The sequence below is a fragment of the Lonchura striata genome, chromosome 13, assembly GCF_050655825.1.
Source record: "Lonchura striata isolate lonStrDom1 chromosome 13, ASM5065582v1, whole genome shotgun sequence".
Taxonomy (NCBI): Eukaryota; Metazoa; Chordata; class Aves; order Passeriformes; family Estrildidae; genus Lonchura; species Lonchura striata.
Genome location: NC_140715.1, coordinates 13734737 through 13761134, shown reverse-complemented (window position 1 = coordinate 13761134; position 26398 = coordinate 13734737). Strand labels below are relative to the sequence as shown.

The following is a 26398-nucleotide window of genomic DNA, read 5'->3' as shown; positions in this document are numbered from 1 at the left end:
TCTGACATGTTTTGGAGAGGTTAGAGTCCCAAAATCTCTTATGACTGTTAAAATTTGGGGTTCTCTTCCAAAGCTGGAGGAGGTGCTGTCTTTGCACCCTTGTCTCACTGCAGGGCAGCATTCCCCCTTGCCAGCATCTCTCTTTCCATCACTCGAGATTCTCCAGGAGGCAGTTGTATTTATGGGGGCAAAAATAAAGAAGGGCAAATGAGCTGGGGAAGGCTCGACCTGTAGAAAAGGATAGAATGGATATTAGGAAAAAATCCTTCAGGAGAAATCTGCCAATCATTCACACAAGCTGCCCAGGGAAATGGTGGAATCAGCATCCTTGAAGAGATGTAAAAGATGTGTAGATGTGGCATTTGGGAGCGTGGTTCAGTGGTGGATTTGGCATTACTGGGTTAATGGTTGGACTCAATGATCTTAGAGGTTTTTTCCAGCCCAAACTGTTCTATGATTCTATTTCTACGTGACCCAGAAACTCAAGCTGAAAGAAGAAAATGGAAGTAGCTTTATTATTGTAATTCTGAACTTAAACTGCCCTTCCCCGCGACCCTTTCGCCTTTGGGTGTGTGCTGGACCACAGCTTCCTAAATCCATAATTTAAGGATTGGGGAGGCAAGGGAGGTGTGAGTGAACCCTTCTGAGCACAGAGGACTAAGCTTGTCTCTCTTCTCCATCCTCAGGTGACGTGGTGGACATCTACCAGCGGGAGTTCCTCGCGCTCCGGGACCGGCTGCACACGGCCGAGCAGGAGAGCCTGAAGCGCTCCAAGGAGCTCAACCTGGTCCTGGAGGAGATCAAGAGAGCCCTGTCGGAGAAGCAGGCCCTGCGGGACATAAACCGCACCTGGAGCAGCTTATCTGGTGAATAAACAGGCCTTGAGGATCTGGGGCTGTGTTGAAGCTGTTTCTGATGAGGAGGTGGAGAGGTGTGTGTATGTGTGTGCGTGCACAGGGCTGCAGACAGGACCTGCTCTTCTCTTCCCCCAGTGTGAGCAAATTGTGGAGTTCAGAGAGACTTGGGAGCTCTTAAACTCCTGTTTAATTAGAGGTGCATAAGCATCATTAAACACGGATTTGCCTCTGCTGAGGATATTTGCCAATTTGCTTGCTTACAAGCTTTTTTTTTTCTCCCTTGCAAGTCATACACTCTGTTTCCTATGGCTGTATTCAACCCATATGGGAAATGGGTATCCAAAGAGAGGGGGGAGGAAGGAGTTAGGCTGGCTGAGCACCCCTCACCAATTTATTTGTTCTTTTTTTTTTTTTAAGTTGCTCGGTTGAAGAAAATTGGATCTCTACAGAAAGATCTGATTTGACCTTCATTTTATCTTCATTCTCCCCTCTCCTCCCCAAATATTTTGGGACTTCTTTAAGGCCCTCCTGGCTCCTGCTGAACTTTAATTGGGTTTGTGGTAGCATGTTAAAGGTTGGCCTGATTTTTTATAACCCAGCAGTAGTCTCGGGTGGCCAGGCTGCTGTAAAAAGGCTTTTTGCCTTGCAGTCTCTTCCTACCTACCGTGCCTTGCAATTGATTCCCTTTTCCTTTTTAAGACGAAACCAAGTTAAAACTGTGGAATATCACCAACAAGAATGTGCTGCACCTTCCCACCATCTTCCATCATTTGCCACATTTGCTGTCAAAGGAGAACAGTCTGCAGCCAGCCGTGCATGTGGGACAGGGGCGCACTGGAGGTAAATGGGAATTAGTGCTGCTTCTGGTGCTCTTCCTCACCTTGGTGCCTGTCCCTTCCCTTTCCTCTGGGCCTGCCTGTGGCACAGTTATGAGCAGGACTGGAGGAAGGGCTGCATGCATCATGCAAGCTTCCATGGTGACATGTGGGGTGGGTGAGCCATGTCATGCCTGCAAGTCTACAGGGGAGTGCTGTCTGTGCTCTTGACTGGCCCTAAAATGTTCTTGATGCTTCTGCCAGATGTTGTTTGCTGCTTTCCATATCCAGAGTGCTCTAGACTTTGCCTGGAAGGGCTTCAGATGAAAGCATAATTTGTAGGGTGCTTCATGGAGACTGTAATTGAAGGAGACAAATCCCATTGGTAACAGGACTTGGGTTACTTGATGATTCCCCCTGTTCCAAATCCCAACCCAATGCCAAAGACCCGACTTGCACCTACTAAACTGGAGTGCTTTTGGCCATGGGTTTGGAGAACAAGAGGTGGTCTTCAAGTTGCTGTTCACAAGTTAAAAATGCCCTTGGGAGGGGGAGGGATTTGTGGAGTCTCCTTAGAGATCATTCTTTCAGGGAGAAAAAGCAGAGCATATCTGACTGCCCATGGATGCCCAGCACACTGGGGTGCTGCTGGCTGGCACTGGGCTGAGGACAGGAGTGTGGGAACCCTGCATAGCCCAGGAACCCACCAACCTGATGCTCACTGCTGGTTTTTAATGACAGAGCCTGGCGCTGACCAGGTGAACCATGAGTTGGTCATGGGAGCAGAGAAAAGTGTCCAACACAGCCCCCTCTCTAAAATCTCTCCATGGCCCTGGACAGTGTCCGTCGTGATGGGAATCCCCAGCGTGAAGCGGGAGGTGCATTCCTACCTCACCGACACCCTCAACTCCCTCATCTCAGAGCTCACTCAGCAGGAGAAGGAGGACTCTGTCATCGTTGTCCTCATTGCTGAGGTAAGACAGAGCTTTGCCAGTCTGCCCCGTTCCCCTGGCCCCATCCCGCTGTCTGCCAGACTCGGTGCCAGACAGGGTGCTGCCCACCCGGACACCAGCTCTACCACTTGCTGGGTAGATGAGCCTGGCCTTGGGCTGCTGTCCAGCAGGATCAGTGGGTGTGTCCTGCCCAAAATGAAATGAAATGCTGCTTGGGCCAGAGAGGATCAGGATGCAAGCAGGCAAACGTGTTCCATTAGCAGGTACCAGTGTGGCACAGCTCACCTAAATCATGATGCCTCCTGCAGGGTGCCTGAATGGATATCCACAAAATGAGCTGGAGCAGCCCCATGACCAGGAGAGCTCTCAGACCTGCTCCTGCAGCAGCTCCATTTCTCCACATAGCTGTAACACAGCACTAAACCCCTCTTGAAACCAAGGAGTCGGTAATTTGGGGTTGAGACTGATACACATCTTTGTATTGGTGCCTGGAGCCCGGAGTCAGTTGCTGAATCCAAGGGCTAAAAAGCCTTGATACATTAATCCACAAGAGCTGCTTTTATCTATGGGTTTAGATGGTTATTTTTCTCCATGGCTTTCCTCTCAGGATTATTTTCTTGAGCCTGAAGTGCATTTGTCTTAATTTCCAGAAATCCGGTGAGAAAGATAAACCTCAGTAGCCTGTTACGGGAGCGGAACAAAGATGAATATCTGGGTTTGCTGCCTGTTTACCCATAATTTGACATTTTGAGTAGCATTTGGCCTTCAGGACTCTGGCTGGTATTTTGTACAGGGAGAAGGTGTGCACAGATGGGGGCAGCCCAAGGGGCCCAGGACAGGGTTTGGTCCTGGCTGTCATTTGGCTCCCTTAGAGCCATGACAAGTTTTGTGAACTGTTTTTGCAGTGGGTAAGTTGAAGCCTGAGAGGTTTTAAGCAACTAGACCCAGAGCAGCTCCTGTTTTGGACTGTAGTAATGCTACTTTAGTTGTCTTGAAAATAAGGTGCATGCTGTGATGGCAGCTCCTGATTTTCAGGATACAGCTATGATGAGGAAAGTGAACGACAAATAAAGTTGTTGCAGATTCCTTTGGCCAAGTTTGGTCTTGGAGCTGCACAACATCCTTCTGTGCAAATGTTTGCCACTGCTGTCCCTGCTCTGCCTTTTCCCAAAGTGCTTCTCTGTGTTCCTGCACTTGTTAGAGCTCCATGGGCATGGGATAAAGAGTGAACAGTGGAGAGGGTGGTGTGAACCTGAAGCAAATGCTGAGTAATTTGGAGACTCAGCACAAGTACAGCAGCTGAATGTCCTTTCTGGGATAGGGACTTCTCATTCCCAAGTGTCACTGCTGGCCACTGCAGGTGTCATCCACGGTGGCTGGGCTGCCTGGGGGAGCAGGGGCTTCCTCGGCTGCCTGGGGGAGCTCTGGGGTGAGATGGCTGGCTCGGCTGTCACCAACCCACTGTTTCAGACACTTGGAGTGGAGCTGCACGGTTCCTGCCAAAGCCAGGAGCATCTTTCCTGCTTTTGTTTTTCCCATTGCTGTTTTCTTGGCACACTGAGGTAAGAAATCAGTCCAGCACTGGAACTCCGAGCCCTGTTTAGGAAAGGAACCTTTTCCTCTTGAGAAAACCCTCCCTTGTCTCCGTGCCAGCACAGAAGTGCTGTGCTCAGCCTGTGACACACGTCCCGGTGTCTCATTCTCACCTCAGCCGGCACCGCGTGCAGCAGCAGTGCTCCCGGCTTCTGCGATGCTGCATCGGCAGATCCACCCGGGACGTGCAGCCTCACGGTCCGTATGGCTGCCAAATCCATGCCACACCAGGAAACAGGGACAGATTGTGCTCGTGGGTCCCTGCCCTTTGTTCTTGGATTTTGTTTCCCTGTCACTGTGCAGACGGTTTCGGTGTCTGTCCCTGTGCTTGGCTTATCTCACCCGCGGACAGCAGCGAGCGAGCGGCACTGGTGACCTTTGTCTCCCAGATGTTATGGGCTGCCACACTGATTGTGGGAACAAACGGGGGCTTTAGGAAGAAAAGTGTCAAAATTAACCTGGAATGAAAAACTTATAAATAGACCCTCTTTTTCACCAAAGGGTACAGAGTATTCACTGCCAAGAATATTCCCTTGGATGCAAGCCAGCATGTGTAAGGGAAAAATAAATAGCCCAGAGGTTAAAACTTGTGCAAACACTCGGTGCTGGCAGGGGCAGAAGTGCCAGGAGAGCACATGGGAATGATGTGCAGGATCTTGTGTCCTATGGGATGGATTTTTGGTGTGTGTTGCCTTTGGTTAGCACTGACCACAGAGGAGGGCTCCGGGAAGTCTGTCAGCATAGGAGGGTAGTAAAGCTGGATAAAAGGAGCCATGAAGGTGAATGAAGATAATACAGATGTGCTGACAGTACCCTGGAGTGTGTTGAAGATTTCTGAGTGATGGGGGACACAGGCTGAGGCTGAAGGGTCTAACACTGCTTTTCTTTTGTTTTCAGACGGATCCACAGTACACGGCTGGAGTGGCAGAAAATATCAAAAGCCTGTAAGCACTTCCAAGTGGCTTCAGTGTACGGCCTGTGCCTGCAGCAGGGCCAGGGAACAGCTTCATTAAGGAGAAAATACACACTTTTCTGCTTCCCTTTTGTATTTTGTTATTGTTGCTTGGGGTTGTTTCCTCCTTTTAAACTTTGCGCTGTCTTTGCTAATGCTGCTTCCACTTTCTGCTTGTTCTAAAATGCATCCCGCATGTAGCTTCCAGGAGGCTGCTTTGTGCTCTAAGTATTTAACACACATGGTCATTTCGTTCTGTTTTGCTCCTTCTGCCCAGGGGCATTGTGAGGAGATGGATTGTTTAGATTTACAGCGATCCTGGCAGTTGTTTCAGTGTCTGCTGCTTGGTCTGGGCAGCGTAGTCAGCACACACAAATGTTCCTGCCTTATTTTGCTTTAAAACCCGTGATCCATCTTTCTTCCCTCTCCAGCCTGTTTGTTTTCCCCCTTGTTCCAGGCTCTGGTTACATTTGTCTCTCGTGCTGGCTGCTATTTATGTCCTGGAGCCTCGGTGGCTTTTGCAGCTTCGGCTGTGGCTGTTCAAGCAGAAGCTGGTGATGGATTATTAACCATGAAGCAGAAGCTGGTGCTGGATTATTAACCATGGGCTGGTCCAGGCAGCACAGGCAGATGGGGGTGGTGGCTCCAGCCCAGCGCCTGCGGCTGCTCCTTTCCCGAGGCTCCAGGAGAAGGGAAGGGGCAGCGCATCCTGCCCTGGTCCCCAGCCAGCGATGGGAGAGGGGCATCCTGCCCTGGTCCCCAGCCAGTGATGGGAGAGGGGCATCCTGCCCTGGTCCCCAGCCAGTGATGGGAGAGGGGCATCCTGCCCTGGTCCCCAGCCAGCGATGGGAGAGGGGCTGGGAGCCGGGCTGTGCTCCCGGGCACTTGCAGGGCAGCTGACACAGAGCTCTCCATCTTGCAGAGCAGGAGCTGGCAGGGCTCGTGTCCCGCACTTACCGGGGGATAATGGACTGATTGTCCGATGGATCCTGATGGAATTACCCAGAGAGTGCCTCTGCGTACAAGTCCCGAAACTTTAATTGACTTAATGATTTGATTTCTCATCATCCCCCTCTCCAGTGCCTCCTGCCCCTCCCTGAGTCACTGACATTATTTTTCTTCCAAATTGAATTGAGGTGGTGTGGGGCCAGGGCAGGCTGGGCTTCTCTCACAGGAGGGAGGAAGCTGTTGCTGCTTTACTGCAATGTTTTGCAGCTCAATGAGAAGCTGCTGTTTCACTGCTGCCTGAAAAAGGGAACATTTGAAAAAGTTAGCTGAAGGACCTGCCAGTCCCAAGGAAGGAATAAGGAAGGGAAAAAGAAGTGAGAAGTTTTTGGCAGTGTCACTGCTTCGTCTCCCTGTGCCCCATCTCATGTCCTCCAGGCTCTGCACAAACAAAGGAAATCAGCCTTGCACCAAATGTTCTCGAAAAGGCAGTATAAAAATAACTGGTTTTCCTGCTTATCTCTCACAGTTAGAGCAGTCCCAGGGTATCGCTTGCAAGGCTGATGTGTAGGTGCCTGCTTTTCAGATGGGTGGCATTCTTTTCTGTTGGAGTTCAACTCTAAAGGTTTCTTAGGCACATTATAAGAAAAGTAGATGCTGATTCTATCAGCATAAGAGAGCTAGGTAGACTTCCTGCTGGCTCTCTGAACTACAGCACAGCAGTGTTTTAAGGAACTTAGCAGAAATGTATAGCACAACCTCGGCAAAATTAATTTTAATTACTGATGCATTTGGAAAATCTCTAAATGCCTGTAGTGCCAAGTCCTTTCTTTGCTGAACCAGTCTGCAGGTCATTTAATCCTGTAAAGAGTACACGGTGCTCAGGGCTGGTCTTTAAATTTGACCAGTGTGTGTGTGCAGGAGGGAGGAGGACGCTGGTGGCCCCATATGTACATGGGGCTATTAGGGACTGTGGGAGGGAGAAGATAACTTAAAAAGTCCATGTCAAGTCCTGCTGCTGTCTTTTGATGAGGCCTGGAAGTGCACTAGATACCAGGGAAGTTGTACCTTAGAGGCTGTGGTTTTTGTTTGGTTCTGTGGCTCTGTGTTTACCTAGTGGTTTGGTCTATGAAATGTGTCAGATATAAAGGTATTTGTTTACTGCTGCTTTTCTTCCTCAGATTCCCGAAGGAAATACACTCAGGTCTCCTGGAGGTAATTTCCCCATCTCCACATTTCTATCCTGATTTCTCCCACCTGCGGGAATCCTTTGGAGACCCCAAGGAGAGAGTCAGGTAAGAATGAGTAACCTTATCAACAATCAAGCCCTGAATTTAAGAGCTATAGCAAGTTCCTCACTGACTCCAGCAGGGAAAGCTCTTTTGCAGAGCCAGGCAAGGAGTTTAAACTTGAATTATCAAAGAGCTGGAAGGGCATGCTTTGGTGACAGGGGGATGAACTGGCACCAGCTTTGCCAGGCTTGTCTCGTGCTGTGATGTTTCCATCATGAAGCAAGGAGTTCATTTTAACCCAAATGATCTTCATTTTGGAAGTCCCTGAGATTTCCAGTAACTCTTAGCTGACCAGGGACCAAAGGGAGAGGCCATATGCCATCCCCTCTGCCTCCCAGGGCTGTGCCTTCCCATCTCCAGCCCAGCCTGGGCAGGCTCCCTGGAGCAGCCACTATCCCAGCAGAGACCAACAGTCCCATTGTCTTTGTCTCTTGCAGGTGGAGGACAAAGCAGAACCTGGACTACTGTTTTTTGATGATGTACGCCCAGTCCAAAGGCATTTATTATGTGCAGGTGGGTTTGGTGCTGGTGCTGGAGGGAAGATGGAAGTACCTGTGAGTTCACTGTTTGTACCCACTGAGAGAGAGCAAAGAGCATATCCAATTCTATGATGCAGCAGCGTGGGAGCAGGTTTTAACCACATAGGTTCAAAAGCTGGGTTTCTAAAATACTTTAAGACTTGGAAACCTTCCACTTAGGGAAGGCAGAAGTCCTCATTTTTCTTACCTGTTAGACTGAGTGAAAAAAAGTGCTTGGAGCACCTTCCAGAATAAACTGGGTCTGTGCCAGAGCTTTCCTCTGGTCTATGGTGAGATTGCCTTGCATAAAGAGACTGTTGCTGGGACCTGGATGGGACACTGGCACTGTCTCCTTTTGTCTTACAGCTGGAGGATGATATTGTGGCCAAACCAAACTATCTCAGCACTATGAAGAACTTTGCCTTGCAGCAGCCCTCTGAGGAGTGGATGATCCTAGAATTCTCTCAGCTGGGATTCATTGGTAACATTCTCCCCCACTCACCCCAGTCCTATCAGGCACAAGGCACAAGAGCCTGCTGGCTCTTGCCAGCACTACATTCTTGGCCCAAGAAATTGTCCCCACAAGATGGTAAAATACTTGGACTTGATCCCCTCCTATTTTTGCAGTGACCCTTGTGTTTGCACAGGGGAGAAAGATCCTCACAGCTGGTACTGCTGATGCTCACTTTAAGTAAAAATAAACCTGGTGAGTGCCCAGCCAACAGCCAAACAGGTTAGATATGGCCAGTAGCTTTTAGGCTGGATGGGATCTGGATTTGCCTAAGAGTGTGCAAAAGGAAGTTTGCATCAGCCCAGAACTATTTTGGGAACAGCAGTACATGGTTGCAGTAGCAGCTTGATCTGTTATTTTGGATACTGGTTTGATTGGCTTAAAACTTGTAGTTTTCAGGGCAGGAAATGGTCTGTCCTGCAGCTGGCTGCATTTTTCATCTTGTTTCTCTTTACTGAATGGGAGAGTTTTAGACCTTTTGATACTGTTATGACCTGTGGGACTCTAATGCTTTCTAATTCTGCAACAAATACTAAATCCGGAACTGTATTAGCAATGTCAGCACTGCTGGTACATAAACAGGGGCCACGTGTTGTTTCCTTTACACAGATAGACACATCTAACCTCCACAGCCCATTTTTTCTTTCCCAGCTCTGATTCTACACCATTTCATACCATGGCTCATCTCTCTCTCTTTGTACTCTAGGAAAAATGTTCAAGTCTCTGGATCTGAGCTTGATTGTGGAGTTCATCCTGATGTTTTATAAAGACAAACCCATTGACTGGCTGCTGGATCACATCCTCTGGGTGAAAGTCTGCAACCCTGAGAAAGATGCAGTACGTAAACAACCTCTGTTGAAGGGAAATGTTCTGTTGTGTGTGGGCAAATGTACGCTTGGCTGTGCCTCCAGAGGATCTTTCCTGTGAGCTCTGGTGCTAACTGACTTTGCACTGAGCTGTGCCCCCCCTGTGGAGCCTGCTGCAGGGTATCCTTGTGGATTGTGTAAGTGGAGACCCGGGGGTTCAGGCTTCTGTAGTCTGCAGCTGCCAGGAGCAGCATTATTTCTGCATCTAAGCACTAACAGGGTATTCCTCCTGCAGTCCTCGAGGACAGGAGTCATTCCCCGTTCTTCTGTGTTGTTTTGCATTCTGGTGTGCTTCTCTCCCTGAAGCCGTTTCCCACTCACTGACTAGCCCCAGAATAACCCTTTGATGCTGGATCCATGTGCTGCACCCGCCTGGAGCACACATGGAGGCTGCCCAGAGAGCTCACCCTAGACAACCCAGAGCAAACCCTCCTTGCACAGTCTGCCAGAATGAAGTCAGATCACACAAAGCTCTTGTCAGGGTTTTTAGGAGGGTGTAGAGAGGTGAAATGGGCTCTGCTCTTATGCTGCCACTGCTTTTGCAGAGCCATAAGCTCCCATGCCCTGTGGAGGTTGAGTTTGAACTCCAGCAGCAAGGGGCTGAAGCGAGTGGGAAGGGCAGAGGAGGAGTGTCTGTGGCAGCAGATGTAAGATGAGCTCAGCACCAGATACTCTCCTGTCTTCTCTCTGAACATACTGTATTTACTCAAACTCTTGCTTGCCCTCCTCCCCGGTGGAGAACAAGCCACAGAGTCGCTGTGCAGTGCTCAGAGCCAGTGGCTTAGAACAGACTTCATAGTGACAACCATGTTGTGGTGAAAAATGCCAGACCAAGTGGACACTCTGGGAGTTGGTGTTGTATTTATGTGCTGGGGGGATGGACCATCCTCAGAGCTCTGCAGAATCGGGGCGAGGATGGGGTTTGATTTGGCCTGTTCCCTGGCAGAGGACATGGCATTGGCTCCAAGGGAGCCAAGGGAGTACCCCTTGTGCAGCAGGACCAGTGTCAGATGATGCCCACTGAGCCCTCCTGGCAGTTCAGTTCATGTGCTCAGCTGTGACAGAGCAGTCCCCAGGACTGTCTGGCAGCCCCACAGTCTGCACAGCTGTGGGTAAAGCCGGATGGGTGGGATGCTGGGATGGAGCTGGGGATGATGCTGCTGTCTGTGCCCCCACCTTCAAAATCCTAAGCTTGAGCTCTGATTAAATGCAGATCCTGCTGGGCTGGATCATCTTCTCCTTAACTCATCTCTGCTCATCTTTTCCTACCTGATAGAACCAAGGTTTTCTCAGGGGAAATCGCAAACCTCTTAAGCATGTTGCCTTTTTAAAAATTAACCTACTTTCTATGTGGATTTCTGGCTTCTTTCCCCCACTGTTTGCATGATTAACTCTGCACAGCGCCCTTTCAAACATGACTTTCTCTTGTAAATCCCACTGTGCAAAATCAAATTGGTAGCGGGGAGGATTTGTCTTTTTGATTGAAAGTTTGTTTGACCTGAGCTTTTGGTAAGTGCTTTGCCTGCTCTGGGCATATTCTGCTCTTTCTTTTTTAACTAATTTTAGATTTACCTGGGGTAGACCTATGTGAAAGGATGACCTTCTTACCACCAACTGAGCTATTCCCCCTCCTGGCTTGCCTGTGACAAGGCTGCTTTCAGGAAACGTTTCTTCAGCAGTGCAGGAAAAGGGGAGAAAGATAAACCAGGAGATGCTGTAGCTGCTTCCATTCCCCTTATCCTCTCCCCATCCAGAGTGAGATAGCCATGATGGTGTTGCATCCAGAGTTGCTGGCAGTGAGCAGGGTCTGTCCCATTAGCGTGGCTAGTTTTAATTTTCTAATGTAACGTGAGCTGGATTAGGGGATTATCTTTTTTGCAGCTCGCAGGGGTCATGCCTGGAATTTCCCAGCTCCTGGCCCATGGTGGGGGCTTGGTGTGGCATCCTGTCTGTTCCAGGCAGCCACCGTGGGATTTCTGCTGGGTGGGAGGCTGCAGGAGCAGATGGCATTAGGGATGTGCATGCATTTCTTTTCTTGGAAAAAGCCGAAGTTGGATAACAAATACCCTCTTCATACAGCTTTTAACCTGTATTTTTGTCCTGCTCCCCCAAACTGAGAGAAATGAGCTATTTTAAAATGTGAATTCTCATCTCCCCACGCTCTCAGTGATTTTCCCTTTTGTCCTTTAGTCCCTCTCCATCGTCTCTCTCCCTCCACTCCGTGGTAAATCACTGCCAGGATCCCAGTTGTGTCTCCAAGTTTATTTATGTGGTGGATAGGCGTGAAACAGCCCAGCAGCTCTGACGATGGCACGTGCTGTACATCTGCTCACAACTCCTGCCAGCAAACTGGGAGCTGCTCATCCAGAGAGAGCCCACGCTTGGTACCTGTTCACCTGGCTCTGAGTCATCCCAGGATTATTCTACCTTCAGACATCAGGGATCCCAAGCTCCGAGTTGTAGGAAAAAGGCTTTCCCAACAAGCCAAGAGGCAAAGGAAACTCAATTCTCTGGCTATTCCTCCCTGACAGCACAGAGGGATTTGCTCAGTGTTCTTAGCTATGCTTGGCAAGGAGAAATTTGGCACTTAAACCTGGACCCTGTCCAGCAGAGCCTGGGGGGTAAGTGGCTGAGAGTCACAGTCTGGTTTCTCCAAAGTGTGGTTAAAGCCCTCTTGCCAGATTAGAGCCCAAGTACCACAGAAGGGCACAGAGATGGAGGACTTGTCTGTCACTCCCTGTGCCCCTGTCCATCGCTCTTTGGCCACAGTGGCCTGCAGAGGTTTGAGCCTGGGGCACTGTGGGGCTGTCTCATTTCAGAAACACTGTGACAGGCAGAAGGCAAACCTGAGGATCCGCTTCAAGCCCTCGCTCTTCCAGCACGTGGGAACCCACTCCTCCTTGGCTGGGAAGATACAGAAGCTGAAGGTGGGTATCAGCTACAGGTGGCCTGGCCTGCAGGCACCTGGGAACTGGCTGCTTTTGGGTGGGGACAGCAGCTGGTGGCAGCTGGGTTTCTGTGAAGTGGTTGTGTTTTACGCTGAATTACAGTGAGATCAGATAGCTCCTGCTCCTCAGAATGGCAGTGACATGCACCAAGAATCACTGCAAGATTATAAGCCTTGATACCAGTCTTAGCCACCCATCCTGAGTGCCAGGCCATGGTCCAGACAAGTGACTTTGAAGAATCTACTAAAAAATCTTGTGAGAGATGATTCCTGGTTTGGTCTGACTTCCCTCCTCCTCCACTTCATGGTCCTTGGATTTGGTGATGGACATATTATTACTCATTGTATAAGAGCTAGAATTGTTGATGTGTGTTTAAACATTAACAAAATGCAGTTTTCCACAACTTCAAGTGCAGAACCATGGACAGACATCCCTGGGCTGTGCTGTCTGTGTGATCCCCGGGGAAATGGATGGTATAATCCAGTTTGTATCCCAGTGCAGTGCTGTCAGGCCATGTAATCCAGTCATTTTATGCTATTGTCAGCCTTCCAGCTGCTTTCTCCTCAAGTGCAAAGACTGTTTCCAGAGCTCCTGGGGCATGGACAGGTATTCAGGGACATTTGGACAATGATAGGCTCCTTGGTGTGCTGGATCAGAGTGCAGAGCAGGGGTACTTCTCTGAGCTGCCTCTCCTGAAGCAGTGTCCTGGGGTCCAGTCACACATTCCTCTGCCTGGTGCCTTGCCCAAATTACTTCCATCTCTCATCCTTCTGTGCCTTTCAAATCACAAAATTTTAATTTGCAGTGCCTTGTAGCTGGGGCCTTGGTTTCTCATGAGCCAGAGCAGCTCATGGCTCTTCTCTGCCCTTTTGCTTTGTGCCCGCCAAGGACAAGGACTTTGGAAAACATGCACTGCGGAAAGAGCACGTCAACCCTCCTGCTGAGGTGAGCACCAGCCTGAAAACCTACCAGCACTTCACCTTGGAGAAGGCTTACCTGCGGGAGGACTTCTTCTGGGCCTTCACTCCCACTGCCGGAGACTTCATCCGATTCAGATTCTTCAAACCACTCCGTATTGAAAGGCCAGTGCTTGAGGGGTCAGCGGGGGTGTGGGGACAGCGCAGAGCATGTGGAGACACTTGACTTTTGCTCTTCTGGCAATTTAAATCAAACTTCTTGCCCATCTCCTGCTTGGCTGCCCAGGAGGAGAGAGCAGTGCTCTTCCAGGGGAAGGATAATTTGACCCTTTCTCAGTGGGGCCACCTTTGCCAGAGTTCTTTGCTGCACTTGTGAGCAGTCCATAGTTTAGCTAATCTGGCACAGAAAGTCTCCTGCCAAATCGTGCTGCGGGCTCTTTGGGAAGGTGCCTGTTAGGTTGAGCTGTCGGATGATTCAGATGGGGTGAAAGCCATCCTGTGCCCCCTCGCTCAGTGTGCCTTTCTGTGGGTTTGGTTTCTGTCACAGGTTCTTCTTCCGCAGCGGGAACATCGAGCACCCAGAAGACAAACTCTTCAACACGACCGTGGAGGTTCTGCCGTTTGACGTAAGTGTTGATTGAGATCTGAGGTGAGGGTGGAGTGGGAAGCAAAAGAGGCTTGAGAGTAGGGAACTGCTTAAAGCCATCAGGAAAATCTGTACAAGACTTGAGTGCCTCTTACAGGTGCTGGCAGGGAGCCAGAGGGTCATGCCTGGTGTGATGCCACCTCGGGAGCAGGGTGCTTTGCTGAGCTCGGCTGCGTGAGCCATCCCTGCCTGGGGATGCTCCAGTGGGTGGGATGGCTGCAGAGGAGGGGATGAAGCCAGAATGGTGCAGTGGAAACAGCAGCATGAGGACTGCACCTGTCCTCTTGTTTTGGGCATGTGTCTCAGGGTGCCAGGTATGGGACGAGATGCCAGGGTTTGCTGGCAAGGGCAGTTCTGGGGTTGCTGCTTTTCCCTGGGGCTTTTGGGTGACCCTTGCCTCTGGTCTTGCACAAAACTCTCCTTCTGCAGAGTCTACAGTCAGATAAGGAAGCCTTGCAGGAGGGAAGAGGCACAGTCGTCAAGTACCACAGGACAGCGGATGGCTACATCCAGATAGGTATGGGGGGTGTGGGGTGGTAAAGTGCCTGCTGCTGGCTTTGATAACACAGCCCTGTCCCTACCTGCATGTCATTCAAGAACCTTAGAGCTGTTTGCATGGCAAAGAGTAATTTCTGCTTGCCAGGAACCAGGTTGAATAGTATTTGTCACTGTCTCTGCTCAGAGCCGGGACCAAACGATGCTGATTATTCGTTTGCTTACCCTGAGGTTAAAAACCTCCACCACGGGCAGTTTTGCCATCTCTGTATCACACCAGTTGCAGATCAGACTTCATCTCTTGCCACCTGAGCTTGTTTAAGTGCTTGTCCTGCCCTTGGACAAGAATGAGCAATTGCAGCCTCCAGAGAGCTGCCAGTGTGTGATACAGCCCTGGTGTCCCTGCTAAGATGTCGGGATTTTTAAGCAGACAAATAAAAGAAAGATTTCCTGACACATGCAGCATTTTGCCATTTTCTCATTCCTCTGTGTGCTGGCTGGTTTTTCCCAGTTGCATTTTCAAAAAAAAAATTCACAACCAAAAAGCATTGTAAGACCACTCTGTCCCCTTTCATACAGCAGTGATATGTCACCAAAGACTCCAAGTACATTTTGTTTTGTTTTGTGTTCTCCAGAGTGTGGCATTGTGCACTGTATTGCCATCCATGCTGCTGGTTTTTAGCCTGTTTTGTGCTGGGGAGCTGCGGGCAGGGGCTGCTGGGGCTGTTGGTGGTGCCCTGGGGAGAGTGGAAGTGGAGGGGCAGTGCCAGAGGACCATCCCTGTCCCAGCCACATGCTCTCCCCACCAGGCTCGTTCTCCAAGGGCGTCGCAGAGGGTGAGGTGGACCCATCTTTTGGGCCACTGGAGGCCATCAGGCTGTCCATCCAGACCGACTCCCCGGTGTGGATCATCCTGAGCGAGGTAAGCCGAGCTCCCTCAGCACCTCCCAACCCTTACCCTGCTCATCGCTCTGATCCCATCCCTCTCTTCTTTCAGATTTTTATCAAGAAAGCAGAGTGAAACAGGCATGAGGCAGAAGGGACACCCTCGTGGATCCCTGGTCCTGCTCCCTCCCTCCCGCTCCCTCCTCCCGCGGCGCCTTGCCCGGAGCAGGACAGCGCAGGGCGGCACAAAGCTGCTGCTGCGCCTTCCCCAGCGGGGCTGCGGGCCAGCACGGGCATCGGCTTCTCCAGAAGAGGAGCAGAAAGCAGAACCCAAGCCCCTGTGCAGAGGGGTGGCTCTGCTCCGCTCCCTCGGGTGCTGCTGCCGCTCGGGACACACGGACATGGGACAGTTTGGGGTCGGGATGAGCTTTAGCCAGCGTGGGGACAAAAAGCAGCTTCAGCCCCGGACAGGACAGTCTCTGGCTGGGTGTGGGGACGGAGGAGGTCACACCGAGTCCTGCCAGCTGACCCCACCGGCGCCCTGGGATGGAGGCGGCAGGGCCCCAGCTCTGCCCTGCCCTCTCCCAGGCAGCAGTCCTGGCCACAGCTGAGGATTAAGTGAGGGCAAAGACTGACCCTCCTTCAGCAGAGGAGGAACGAATCCAAAGGGGTTGGAGCTATGATTATGGCAGGGAAAACAAAAAAATAAAATACGCCACACTGTGCCTGCCAGCATTGAACACAGCCCCTTAACTCACGGTGAAGTCTCCAGTGTCTTCATGCCTTGAGATTTGAGTGCAGAAACTGTCTTTTAAATAACTAATTCAGTTATTGATTGATGTGGGTGTTTTTTGGGGACGGAAAAAATAAAAGCAGAGGTAGCCCAGTTCAAAAATAGTAGGGATTAGTGTAAATCCCAATGTCCTTTCAGCTATACACTGGAATGCATTATACTACTTTAATGTTCTGTATTTTTTATTATTGGATACATTTGATTTTTCAAGTACATCTCTCTATATAAATATATAAAACAATGTGCACTGTAATAAAAGCTAAATTTAAACCTTTGGTGCAGTAGTGAGAGTCACTTGCAGCAGGGCTGCTTTAGGCACCTGGGAACCCCAAGTTCACAATGGAGGGTGGAATCCAGGGAGTGCAAAGTTGGTGATAAATGAAGCTGGGGTAAAGTAAAGGTCATTTAATCAATGCCAAACAGACTTCAGTACTTGAGCTAGGGTCAGGCTTTTCTCCCAGTGTTTGGATGTGGTTTTAGGCAAGCTTACCCATCCTTTTCAGTTAATCACAGCAGCTTTTCCTATGAAACCCAGTCCCCAACTCAGATGTTCTCACACCAGTCTCTGAGTGCCTTTGACAATCACAGGTGATTTCTAGTCAGAAAAAGAATTTATTTTTTTTATATCCATGGTATGATTCTTCAACATAGATCATTACAGCAGTAAGGAGGAGAGATGACAGCATGTGGGTCAATCTGTGCTCCATGAGGCAGAGCCAGAGGCATTTTGGAGCGGACAGTGCTACAAAGCCCAGCAGTGAAGCTCCTCAGCAGGGGCAGGGGCTGGAAAGCATTTGCTTTCTAGGAGGGAAATTATCTCTGAAGACCAGAGGAGTGCCAGCATCCATCTCCCTTCAGCAGGGAATGCAGAGGCAGGGAAATATTCTCTCTCTGATGATGCTACATGACTGGCTCCCCTGTGCCAGGAGCAACACGGTTTTGGGAGAGCTGTGGCCCCTCTCACCAGGCACCACAGAGCTGGAGAGGCCACACCAGTGCTGCCATCCATGTGGAGGAGCTGGGCCTCAGGAAGTGTGCCAGGAGCCCAGCCAGTGCCAGCCCCACCAGCACCCAGAGCAGCCAGGCACTGGCATACAGTGGTCCCAACCTGGGTGGGAGAAAACACCATCAGGCACTGCCAGCCCAGCTGGGGCACAAGGCACCCTGGCAGGGCTGAGAGTCCCCACCCCCCTTTGGGACGGTCAGGGAAGAGGTGGCACAGCCATGAACACATGGGGCAGCAGGGGAGGAGGAGGAGGAGGTGGTGAAAATCTGCCTGCAGTCCCACCCAGAGGGAGGAAACCTGTCCCAGGGGCCCCGTGCTGCTCCAGGCTCCTGGGCTGGTTTGGGTGCCCACGGTCCCAGTCGGGTCCTTACCGTCCCTGCGCTGCCACGGTGTAGCCCTGGAAGTACCTGAGGCGGGTGTAGAGGTACAGGAGCCCACAGGCTGCAGTCACACCTGGGGGACAGGAGCTGAGTTCTGCTGGGGCTCAGGATCCCTGACACTGCTGGAGCTGCATTCCAGCACAGTCCCCCCAGCAGAAAACCAAACACAGAGTGATTGGGCTTTAAATACTGTGTGAGCTTAAATTCCCTTCCTTCCCTTTTTGTGAGGGATGAACTTCTCTGCCCCACAGAGTTGCTCTGGGACTTGGGTTGGCAATGCTCCCTTATATGGTTTCTCCTCACAAAGAAGTGGTGGCAGCAACCAAATTCCCTGAGCTGACTTGGTAGGGATAGACAATGGATGAGTAAATGTTTGGGTTATGGTTTCTTGTTCTGCCACCCTGGTACCCTGGGACAGCCTGACCTTGTCCAAGAGGAGCAGCACGAGGGAACAGCCAGGCTCCAGCAAAGGAGCAGGGGCTGCCAGTGCCTCCTCCAGGCAGCAATGGGCTCAGCTGCTCCCAGCTGGAGTTGAGGCACTTCTCAATCCAGCTAAAGGGGAAATTTGCTTTCCATGAACAAGAGCCTCACAGGCAAAGAGAGAATGCCTGAGTTACACTGGTATTTACACTGGGGCTGGGTTTTTTTGGCTTGTTCACATGGTTTCTGTTGGAGTTCCCCCCCACATCCCTCTTACCTTGATGGAAGAAGATTCCAGCAACCCAGAGGAGGGAAATGAAGATTGGGAAGTACTCTGAGCAGTTTGCCCTGGTGAGAACCAGAGATGAGAGTTAAAACTGCCTCTTTGTACATCAGAGCCTGGATAACCAGGGCTGGAAAAGGGAATTGGAAACTCACGTCGGACCAAGTTAAAACAGCTGATGAGAACCATTGCTGTGCTGAGGGAAAGGGGCCTTTTCTGTGATCAAGAACATCCAATTTGTATTGTAGAGAAAAAAAGCAGCCAAACAACATACAGCATTCACCTCTCCTGCATTCACATGGCCCTGGAGTGACAAGCTGTGGCTGAGATGGAGATTTGTCTCTGCTGGACCCTCTACAGGCTCCATCCCACACACAGCACCATCCCAGACAGCTGCTGCACCACTGGCTGCTGGGGGAGAGCCTTCTTGTCAGTATTTAGGGAGCTTTCTCTTCCCCTTGGGTGAGCACAGCCCAAATTTGGGAGTCACACAAGTCACACACCATGAAGGAGCCTTCTCAGATAAAATTCAGCAGGAGGTGATCAGATTTACAGCCAGGTTTTCCTCCTTTTTGCTTTAGTGACAAAATTACAGATTTTCTGCAAGAGTAGGAGCTGTGCTATTAAAGACATTGGTTTTGCTTCTCCCACATTTTACCATTCCCTAGGCAATTTAATTTCAATGTTGGCCAAAAATATACAAACCTTTGGAGAATGGAGCCAGACTGGGAGCTGGAAAAAGTCTGAAGAACCTTATTCTGTAAATGCAGTTTGAGCCTCAGTGAGGGGAGGCTGCCAGGTTTCAAGTGAGTAATGCATCAATACTACTTTTTCCCATTTTTGTTTTCAATATATCAGATTATCCATTTGTACACTTCCAGAGGGAAAGGAGAAGAAAAACCCACAAAGAAGCAGGTCCTTCTTAAGTCCAAGTACCCTGAGGTCACCTTCCCTGCCACAGCCCACGGCATGACTTGGTCAAGACACAATTAATAGTGAAGTATTTAATTAAAGCCACATCAGCAGCTCCCCAGCTCGCAGAGGCTGATGTCTCCAGGCAGGCTGGCCTTCCTGGCCCCACAGAAGGCTGGAGCTGCTGTTTTTGTCACTCCACAAACGTTTCCTGTGCGCTGGCAAGGGAACGCAGCTGCTTTGTTCGGGATTTAGTGCCGGGCTGGAATTACCCTTCACACCAGCTCCAGCCAATTCCTTTCAATCGCTCACAAAACAGAACGACTAAGATGAAAGATGGAATCTGGTGCTTTCTGGAAGCTGAAGGGATCTGTGAACGTTTCCAGTTTAGCTCCAGCATTGCTCTCTCCATAGGAACAGAGCAAAAAGAAACAGCCCTCAGCAGGGGCCCACGAGTGCTGATTCTCACAATACAATGGCTTCTGAAAGGGAAAAAATTAAAATGCCCTTGTGGCTGGTTCTGCAAGCAAGGCCCTTTTATTCAATTCAACAGCAAAACATTACAAGAAAATATCAGGTTATTAATAAAGCTTTGGCTGCTCTCACCATTTGGAGCCAATGGTAATATTAAATTTAATGATTCTAATTGTGAAAGCTCTGCACCTCCTCCATACGGCCACTAATTTGTAATTTGGCTGCCTCACAATGCCAGAAGGAGAATTATCATGGATGGACAGAAACACCCCAACCAAAGTGCTTCAAATCAAAATGCAGACCTTTGCACACAAAGCACTGAAGAAAAAAAAACAAAAAAAAAAAACAATAGCAGTAAGTGGAAAGGTGATGGAGGGAGACCAGTCTGTCCCAACAGCTGACTTAAATCTTATCTAGACAAAGTCACCACAAAAAGTCAAAATCTTACTGAGCTCTGAAGGTCCGCTCAAATTCAGGGTGACCTGTTGTTCCAGGAGGGGAAATCTTGTACTTCCGACGGGCATAGATCACCTGCATTGCAAAATAGGCTGAAAACAGAACACAGGAATGGTAACAGACCAGCAATGTTTATTTAGCCAAGTGTCATCTGGCTTGGAATCAAGCAAGTGGTTAGGCTGAAAGAGCTGGTATGATCTAGGTCCATAGTCCAGGGCTGTCACACACAACCTGCAATAAATGTGCCGTTTATTTCACTTTCATGCCTTAAATTCAGGTTTGGTTATCCCAGCTGAGTGCCAGTGCTGGATGACACTTTGCATCATCTCACACCCAGCAAAGCCCTCAGTGCTACTCAAACACACAATAAAACCTTACCAAGTCCACACTGAGTCACACAATTACTTCTGAATCTTGCACTTTGTGTTTAGAGTACACGTGCACCCTCAGCCAGTCTGATGGGAATGATGTGCAGCACTTTCTGCTATTCCTAGTGGGTCCATGGCCCATGTCACAGCACTAGGATATCAAACTGTCAAGCACTAGGATATCATTAAGTCAATTGGAGATGCTCTTAATCATGGCAATAAAAGGAAATGGGGAAGAGGGTGATAATTTCTTGCTCTTCACTCCTGCAGAACAGCCCCAGGGCTCCAGCAGTTCAAGGAACAGAGGTGCTGCCCATGCCTGCTATCAGCCTGTGCCACATTTGAGCCAAGACACTGATTCAGTGTCTGCTACATCAGTCCTTTGTGTAAAAGACATGGAAAGTCACTTCAAAACAATGAAAACTTGCTAACATGAAGATTTGGAATATTTCACTATTTATTTACAGCTCCTACTCCCACAGGCAATTGCTGATGCTCTGTTTTATTTAGGTGCACCGCTGCCTTTATTGAAAACTCCTATTTTCATATAGGAGAAAACTAAATTATAAAAACAATGACTTTGGTGGCTGTGGTGGTGTCACTGAGACACTTGAGTGAGCAAAGTGCTCACATAGCAACATTTCCAGGGCTTTGCACAGAGAGACAAGGAGCCAGGGTGCAATGCCTGCCTTGGGGACTGTCCTATTCTAACAAAGATAAAAGCAGAACAGCAGGATAGAGAAGGGGAAGTAGGGACAGATGTTCCAAGATTAAAGACAAGACATGTGCCTGCAGAAAAGCATTAGAACATATGTAGAAGAGAATTAGAAATGTAAATAATCTGATGCTACGTGACTTGTGTAAGGTTTTACCAACATAAACAGTCATTCCTTTCAGAACACATATAAGAACAATTAAGCATGTTCTAGGATCTTCCACAGTGACCCAGGTCTAAATGAGGTGTGCTGACAGAGCAGAGTGGGGGGACACAAGAATGTTCCCCCCTCTTTGATTCATTTGTAGCAGGTTGATCATGGGTGAGTGTGTCACCCTTCTGCAGAAGTCCAGCAGGAGAGGACACAGCATTCCCTCTGTGAATCCAGAGAGGTGTGTCACACAACTGGACTTCAGCAGCTGCCTCCCCCCTGGTGCTCTCAGGGTTTCATCCCAGTCTCCTCTCCAGAAATGGACTGACCTGAAGTTACAGCATCATGAGCAGATCTGGTTTGTGGCATAAGCCCAGCGGCACTGGGCAATGCTGTTCATCCTGCTTTGTGCCATCTGCACCTTTCCAGAGGTAGGATTCTTGTGACTGATGGGTGAGGTAAGAGTTATTTCACATCAAACCTCTCCATCAGCTCTACACTTCGCATCTTGCTCCTACACAGGGCCTAATATTCAGAGAAGTCCCTGACACTTAGGAATGGGTAACATAGAAAACAACCACCCAAAAAAAGCAGGAGCCTTTTAGAGGACAGCTGGCTGTTTCCCAAACCTGGTGTAAGGGTGAAGAACCAGTCCCCAAAAGCACTTCCCGGAATGAGGTGTTAAAAAACCCCACACTGCATGAGCCTTCTCAGCATGGACTCTTAGAGAAAAAGAGTTCAATCTATTCTGCAGAACCTTTCAAAGCATTTCCTTTTGTGATTCATGTCTCGAGGTTAATCACCTGTGTGGATTCCCATGTGGCTTAGGGGCTCAGCTCTCCCTGAACTTTGCTCCTCAGTGGAAATATTCTTCATTCTCTATTTGATTATGTCCACAAACTTGTCAAATCATATTATAGCTGCTATCTGCCACATTTGAGTGAACCTGGCAAACAAGCCCTCTGGGGCCTGACAGTGACATTGCGTAAGTTTTCTTTCCCTTGAAGCAGTAAAATAAAGGGGTGGGGGAAAAAAATGGAGTAGAATAATTTTGCTCTGTGGTACAATGTTCACAACAAGGCTGGGGCACACATCTACAGAGTGCTAAACTTAGGGTTTCACTAAACCAAGAATGACTAAATTGAGAAAAGTTACTTGAAAGAACATGGAAACTGCAGGCTCTCAGAAAATTCAAAAGGAAACATAAAAATCAACCAACGCTGTACCAAGGTCAGCCATTAAATGACATCTCCTGCAGCAGGATGTGATGGAGGAGTGTCTGTAGGGATAGCCCATGTCCGTGCTTCAGTGTGCTCCCCTGCTCAGAGTGAATCCCAGACCTGTAACTCACCTACAGAATGCCCTTTCAAAACACGCAGAGAAAGCACAGCTCTGAACCCCAGTGACATGGGCACACGTATTTCACGGGACTAGATGGAAAGGAAACACACAGTATTTTGCAATTGCTCCTTGGCTTCCCACACAGAGATCATAAAACCAGGATACCTCATCTGATCGAACAGATAGGAGGGTGCTAACGCCAGCTATTTATCTGCTGGCTTCACATCTGGCTTGTATGCCATCAACATAAACTGCTTAATGCTGCAACCTTTAAAAAGTACTTGAAATTCTCATTAAACAAAAATATTTGAGACAAAACTGCTATCTAGGGATTTGCTATTGAGGGTTTCCTAAAGGAAGAGGGCTCAGCAGCATTTCTGTAACTCAATTTCAAGTTTTCTTCATGTCTTGTCTTTGCATGTTAAACACTCACTCCACTCCCACCCACTTAGTTTAATAACAAAAAAATTCATAGTACAAGTTTCTTCTGTTTGTAGTTGTAGGTCTCCGTAAATTGAGTGTAAATTACTGAAAATTCAGAAGTCTTGAGCTCTATTTTTAAAGTGGCATATTTTGTTTAAAATAATGCTTGTATTAAGAGATCTATCATCTGATGGCTAAAAGCACATGATGCTGCTCAGAGAGTCACACCCAAACAAGCAGAGATGTGATAGCAGTATGGTGAATTAATTAGTAACAAACCCCACAAACCTTTCCTTATAGAATGGTGAAGATTTTAATAAAATGGGCGCTCTGTTCCCATCCCAGGCAGGGGAGTGACTGTCCTGAAGCTCAAGAGGGAGAGACTTTGCCCAAAGGACCCACAAATAAGCAGTTGGCAACAACACTGCTCCTTCTAAATGGTCTAAACACAATGCATCTATTTAAATTAGAAGTCACTGAGTTCCTTTGAAGGAACTTTGTATGCTCTGTGCCATATGAACATACAAGGATATTGGCTACAGAGATACACCCACGTGCACAAGGCTTTCCTATATCCACACCAGGTCAGTCTGTACACTGACCTCCTCATCAGCACATTTACTAACCTGCCTTTATTTTGGCTACCTCCAGCCACTACAAGTTACAAATTACCTGCTAAAATTCATTCACAAAATAGTTTACTTTAATAACATCACACTGAAATTGCTTTAAGTCTAAAAGTTTTACTTTCTGGCTTTGAAGATCATTTTAGTCCCTCTTAAATAATGACCACACTCAGACATGACACTTCTGCCTGAACAGCCAAAAGTTTGTATAATTTTACCATGTAGAAAAACAGTGACTTTCACTCCACAGACACTCAGACAAAAACACAAGAACCACATCCCACAAAGTTTAACATAACTGGCTGAATACTGGCATTGTACAAAGGACATTTACCTTGCTCCAGGACCCCCAGAACTGTGACTGTGGCCAGCAGGTCTATTTGATCTCTCATGCTGCTGACTGTGGAGCAAACCCCAGCCTGATGTGCTGGGTACAGCTGCTCCAACACTCTCCTACCACCACCCACTTCCAAGAGCTGCCTCTGAGCATAAGTGTTTCCTCCACCACACCTTAACTGTCTCCACACCACCTGGTTTTCCAAAGCAGCCATCCACCAGAAAATGTCTACCCCTTCCAGCCAAGTGCCTTTTGTTGAACAATGGAGCAGGGAAGAATTTTACATGAGCAAACGGTGAAATTCTTCTAATTACATTTACAAATTTTATACCACGATTGAATTATATGTTGCCAGCAATGGATAGATGATGGAATTCTTTCCAGCTCTTTTGTTGCTAGTTTTAATGAGCTCTGAAGCATCTCAATTATGTGCAAGGTTGTAAAAATTATTAACAAGCATTTACAAATTAGTTACTTGACCCTCTGCTCTTATTTCAAGTAGTGGAGTTGACCACATGAAAGATTTGATACACTCCAGCTGGAATAACTTAATTCTGTTACCAGATTCTGTGATTTAACAGAACATTCAGATACTTTATCCTACTAATTACTACTCTTTAAGTTTACCAAAGAGGAGTACAGTTCTTTACTAGCACTCTTATGTTTTTAAGCAATACAAACCTTTCCCTGGCTAACATACAAAAGAAAAGTTCTCATTTCTGAAGGCAGCAGAGTATGTAGAAACATAGGCCCTGAGGAATGTTAAACTGATATCAGAGTCATATTTGTAAAATGTAAAATGTGAAAACCAGCAATGTTTTTGCCCCGAATAATTTTTCTCCCCACTCCACAAATGTAAAATTGGCATCAGTTCAAAAAGTTACCTTATGTTATTAAGCAACTTTATATAGATGACTACTCTGACTTTAAAAGTTTTTAAATCAAAGAGCAGGAAGGTTTTCCCTTAATGTTGGTGGTTGACCCATTACATTTCTCTCTGTTGAGTCACACAGACAAACCCTCACTACAGAATTTGTGCATGTAGCAGACCTACAGTTTCTCCCAAGGACACAGCAAGATTTTTTTTCTAGTTTGGCTCTTCATTGCTTCAAAACCCCATTATGGCAGCTGATCAAGTTGAAAATTCAGTTAATCAATCAAATATCCAATGTTACACTTTTTATATATAACCACACATGTAGAATAGCAAAACCACTCCCTTTCTCTAAAAAACACTTATATGATGTGACTTCAGACTCTCCAAGGTACAGCAGACTCAGACTAAATAGAACTAAGACCTAAAAGTTAACCTTAAACTGAACCTACTGGTGACCAAAGATTTTATCTGTGGTGTCCAATATAAAAGTCAGAGGGGAAATGCAACTGGGGTCTCCATACAACATATTTCAAAAAACAATGCAGGCTTGAGAAAACACTTCCATTACATATTTCCATCACTCTCAGGAACAGCACTGTCATCAAGAAAATAAAAGTCAAATTAGTTTCTGAGCAAAGGTTTGTGACAAGCTGCCACTGACTCCTTAAAATCTTTTGAAAACCACAGATGTCATTTCAGTGGGGGATGGTTTGGGAAATTTCTGGTACACTCATCAATAACTAAAATGCAGCATTTTTAATGGGACAATAAAGCAAAAATTAATATCACTTCATGGCTCCCCATAGGCTAAAAGTAGCTGATTCTGGTACTGCTACTGATTGTTACATTTGATTCTTTTATAAACTTCTGAAGTTACAGAACTAACTTCAGAACTGAAGTTCTCCACCTCTCCCAAACAGAAAAATATATGAAAAATACACTCTGGTAAATCGATGCTGTGAGGAAACCTGGAGGCTGGGCTGCAAACACAACTGCACAATGACACCAACTGCAGAGCTGGCAGAATGACCCATCAGTGTGTGCAGCTGGGCAGTGGCTATGGGACTTCACCAGCTCTAAGCCAAGACCTCCACAAACGCTGCTGCTTTGTTCCTTGCTCAGAAACATCAGCTCCTGCCTGCAGCACATGTCCCATATCTCAGCTGGATTCCTGTGTGCCATGTGCCTGCATCACACAAGTCTTAAGGAAATCAGTTTGAACCTCTAAAGGCTGTTATTCTGCAGGAACTGGCACATTTTGGAACTCTACAATTTTGCAAATGTAGGTCTTGGTAGTTATTAACATCTTTTTCACTATTAACAGCCATCTCTGCAATTGAATTTCCCAGCTTAAGGCCTACAATGCATTCCAGAACAAAAAAAACCAAAGCCCGGAAGCAGTGGGAGTAGCATAAAGCCTGATTTTCAAAGTTACATTTTCTAAGGCCCCTTTATTCAGTTCTGGCCTGTTTAAATGGACTTTCTGAAACCATAAGAATTGTAAGACACAGCAGCAGAATTTAAGCCTTAGTAATAAACAGGCTGAGCAAAATCTGTATGTTGGAATGAATGGAAGAAACCACCTTACTAAGAATGACAATGCTGAACTCTGCTAGGCTCATGCAAATGTATAAAGTCACACC

The 26398-nt window shown here is 48.0% G+C and overlaps 2 protein-coding genes across 5 annotated transcripts in view; one reads left to right on the top strand and one right to left on the bottom strand.

Moving 5' to 3' along the window:
* MGAT4B (alpha-1,3-mannosyl-glycoprotein 4-beta-N-acetylglucosaminyltransferase B) overlaps positions 1-16256 on the top strand; it is a 52647-nt gene extending 36391 nt beyond the window's left edge. For all 4 annotated transcript variants that reach the window (XM_085591381.1, XM_021552178.4, XM_085591380.1 and 1 more), the window contains exons 2-15: positions 687-866; positions 1557-1697; positions 2513-2646; positions 5116-5162; positions 7297-7410; positions 7845-7920; positions 8292-8406; positions 9143-9273; positions 12122-12229; positions 13139-13332; positions 13715-13793; positions 14243-14330; positions 15118-15230; positions 15306-16256. In XM_085591381.1, the coding sequence (XP_085447507.1) occupies positions 687-866; positions 1557-1697; positions 2513-2646; positions 5116-5162; positions 7297-7410; positions 7845-7920; positions 8292-8406; positions 9143-9273; positions 12122-12229; positions 13139-13332; positions 13715-13793; positions 14243-14330; positions 15118-15230; positions 15306-15329 (1544 nt within the window). In that variant the 3' untranslated portion in view covers positions 15330-16256. The remainder of the gene's footprint in view (positions 1-686; positions 867-1556; positions 1698-2512; positions 2647-5115; positions 5163-7296; positions 7411-7844; positions 7921-8291; positions 8407-9142; positions 9274-12121; positions 12230-13138; positions 13333-13714; positions 13794-14242; positions 14331-15117; positions 15231-15305) is intronic.
* Positions 16257-16578: 322 nt separating this feature from the next.
* LOC110482722 (leukotriene C4 synthase) lies at positions 16579-24230 on the bottom strand. Its single transcript, XM_021552181.3, has 5 exons — positions 23876-24230; positions 19910-20009; positions 18070-18140; positions 17364-17445; positions 16579-17094 (listed from the first exon to the last, which is right to left on the bottom strand). Exons 1-5 carry the CDS (start codon positions 24090-24092, stop codon positions 16947-16949), a joined length of 618 nt encoding a protein of 205 aa, XP_021407856.3. The 5' UTR covers positions 24093-24230; the 3' UTR covers positions 16579-16946.
* Between the last annotated feature and the right edge of the window lie 2168 nt (positions 24231-26398).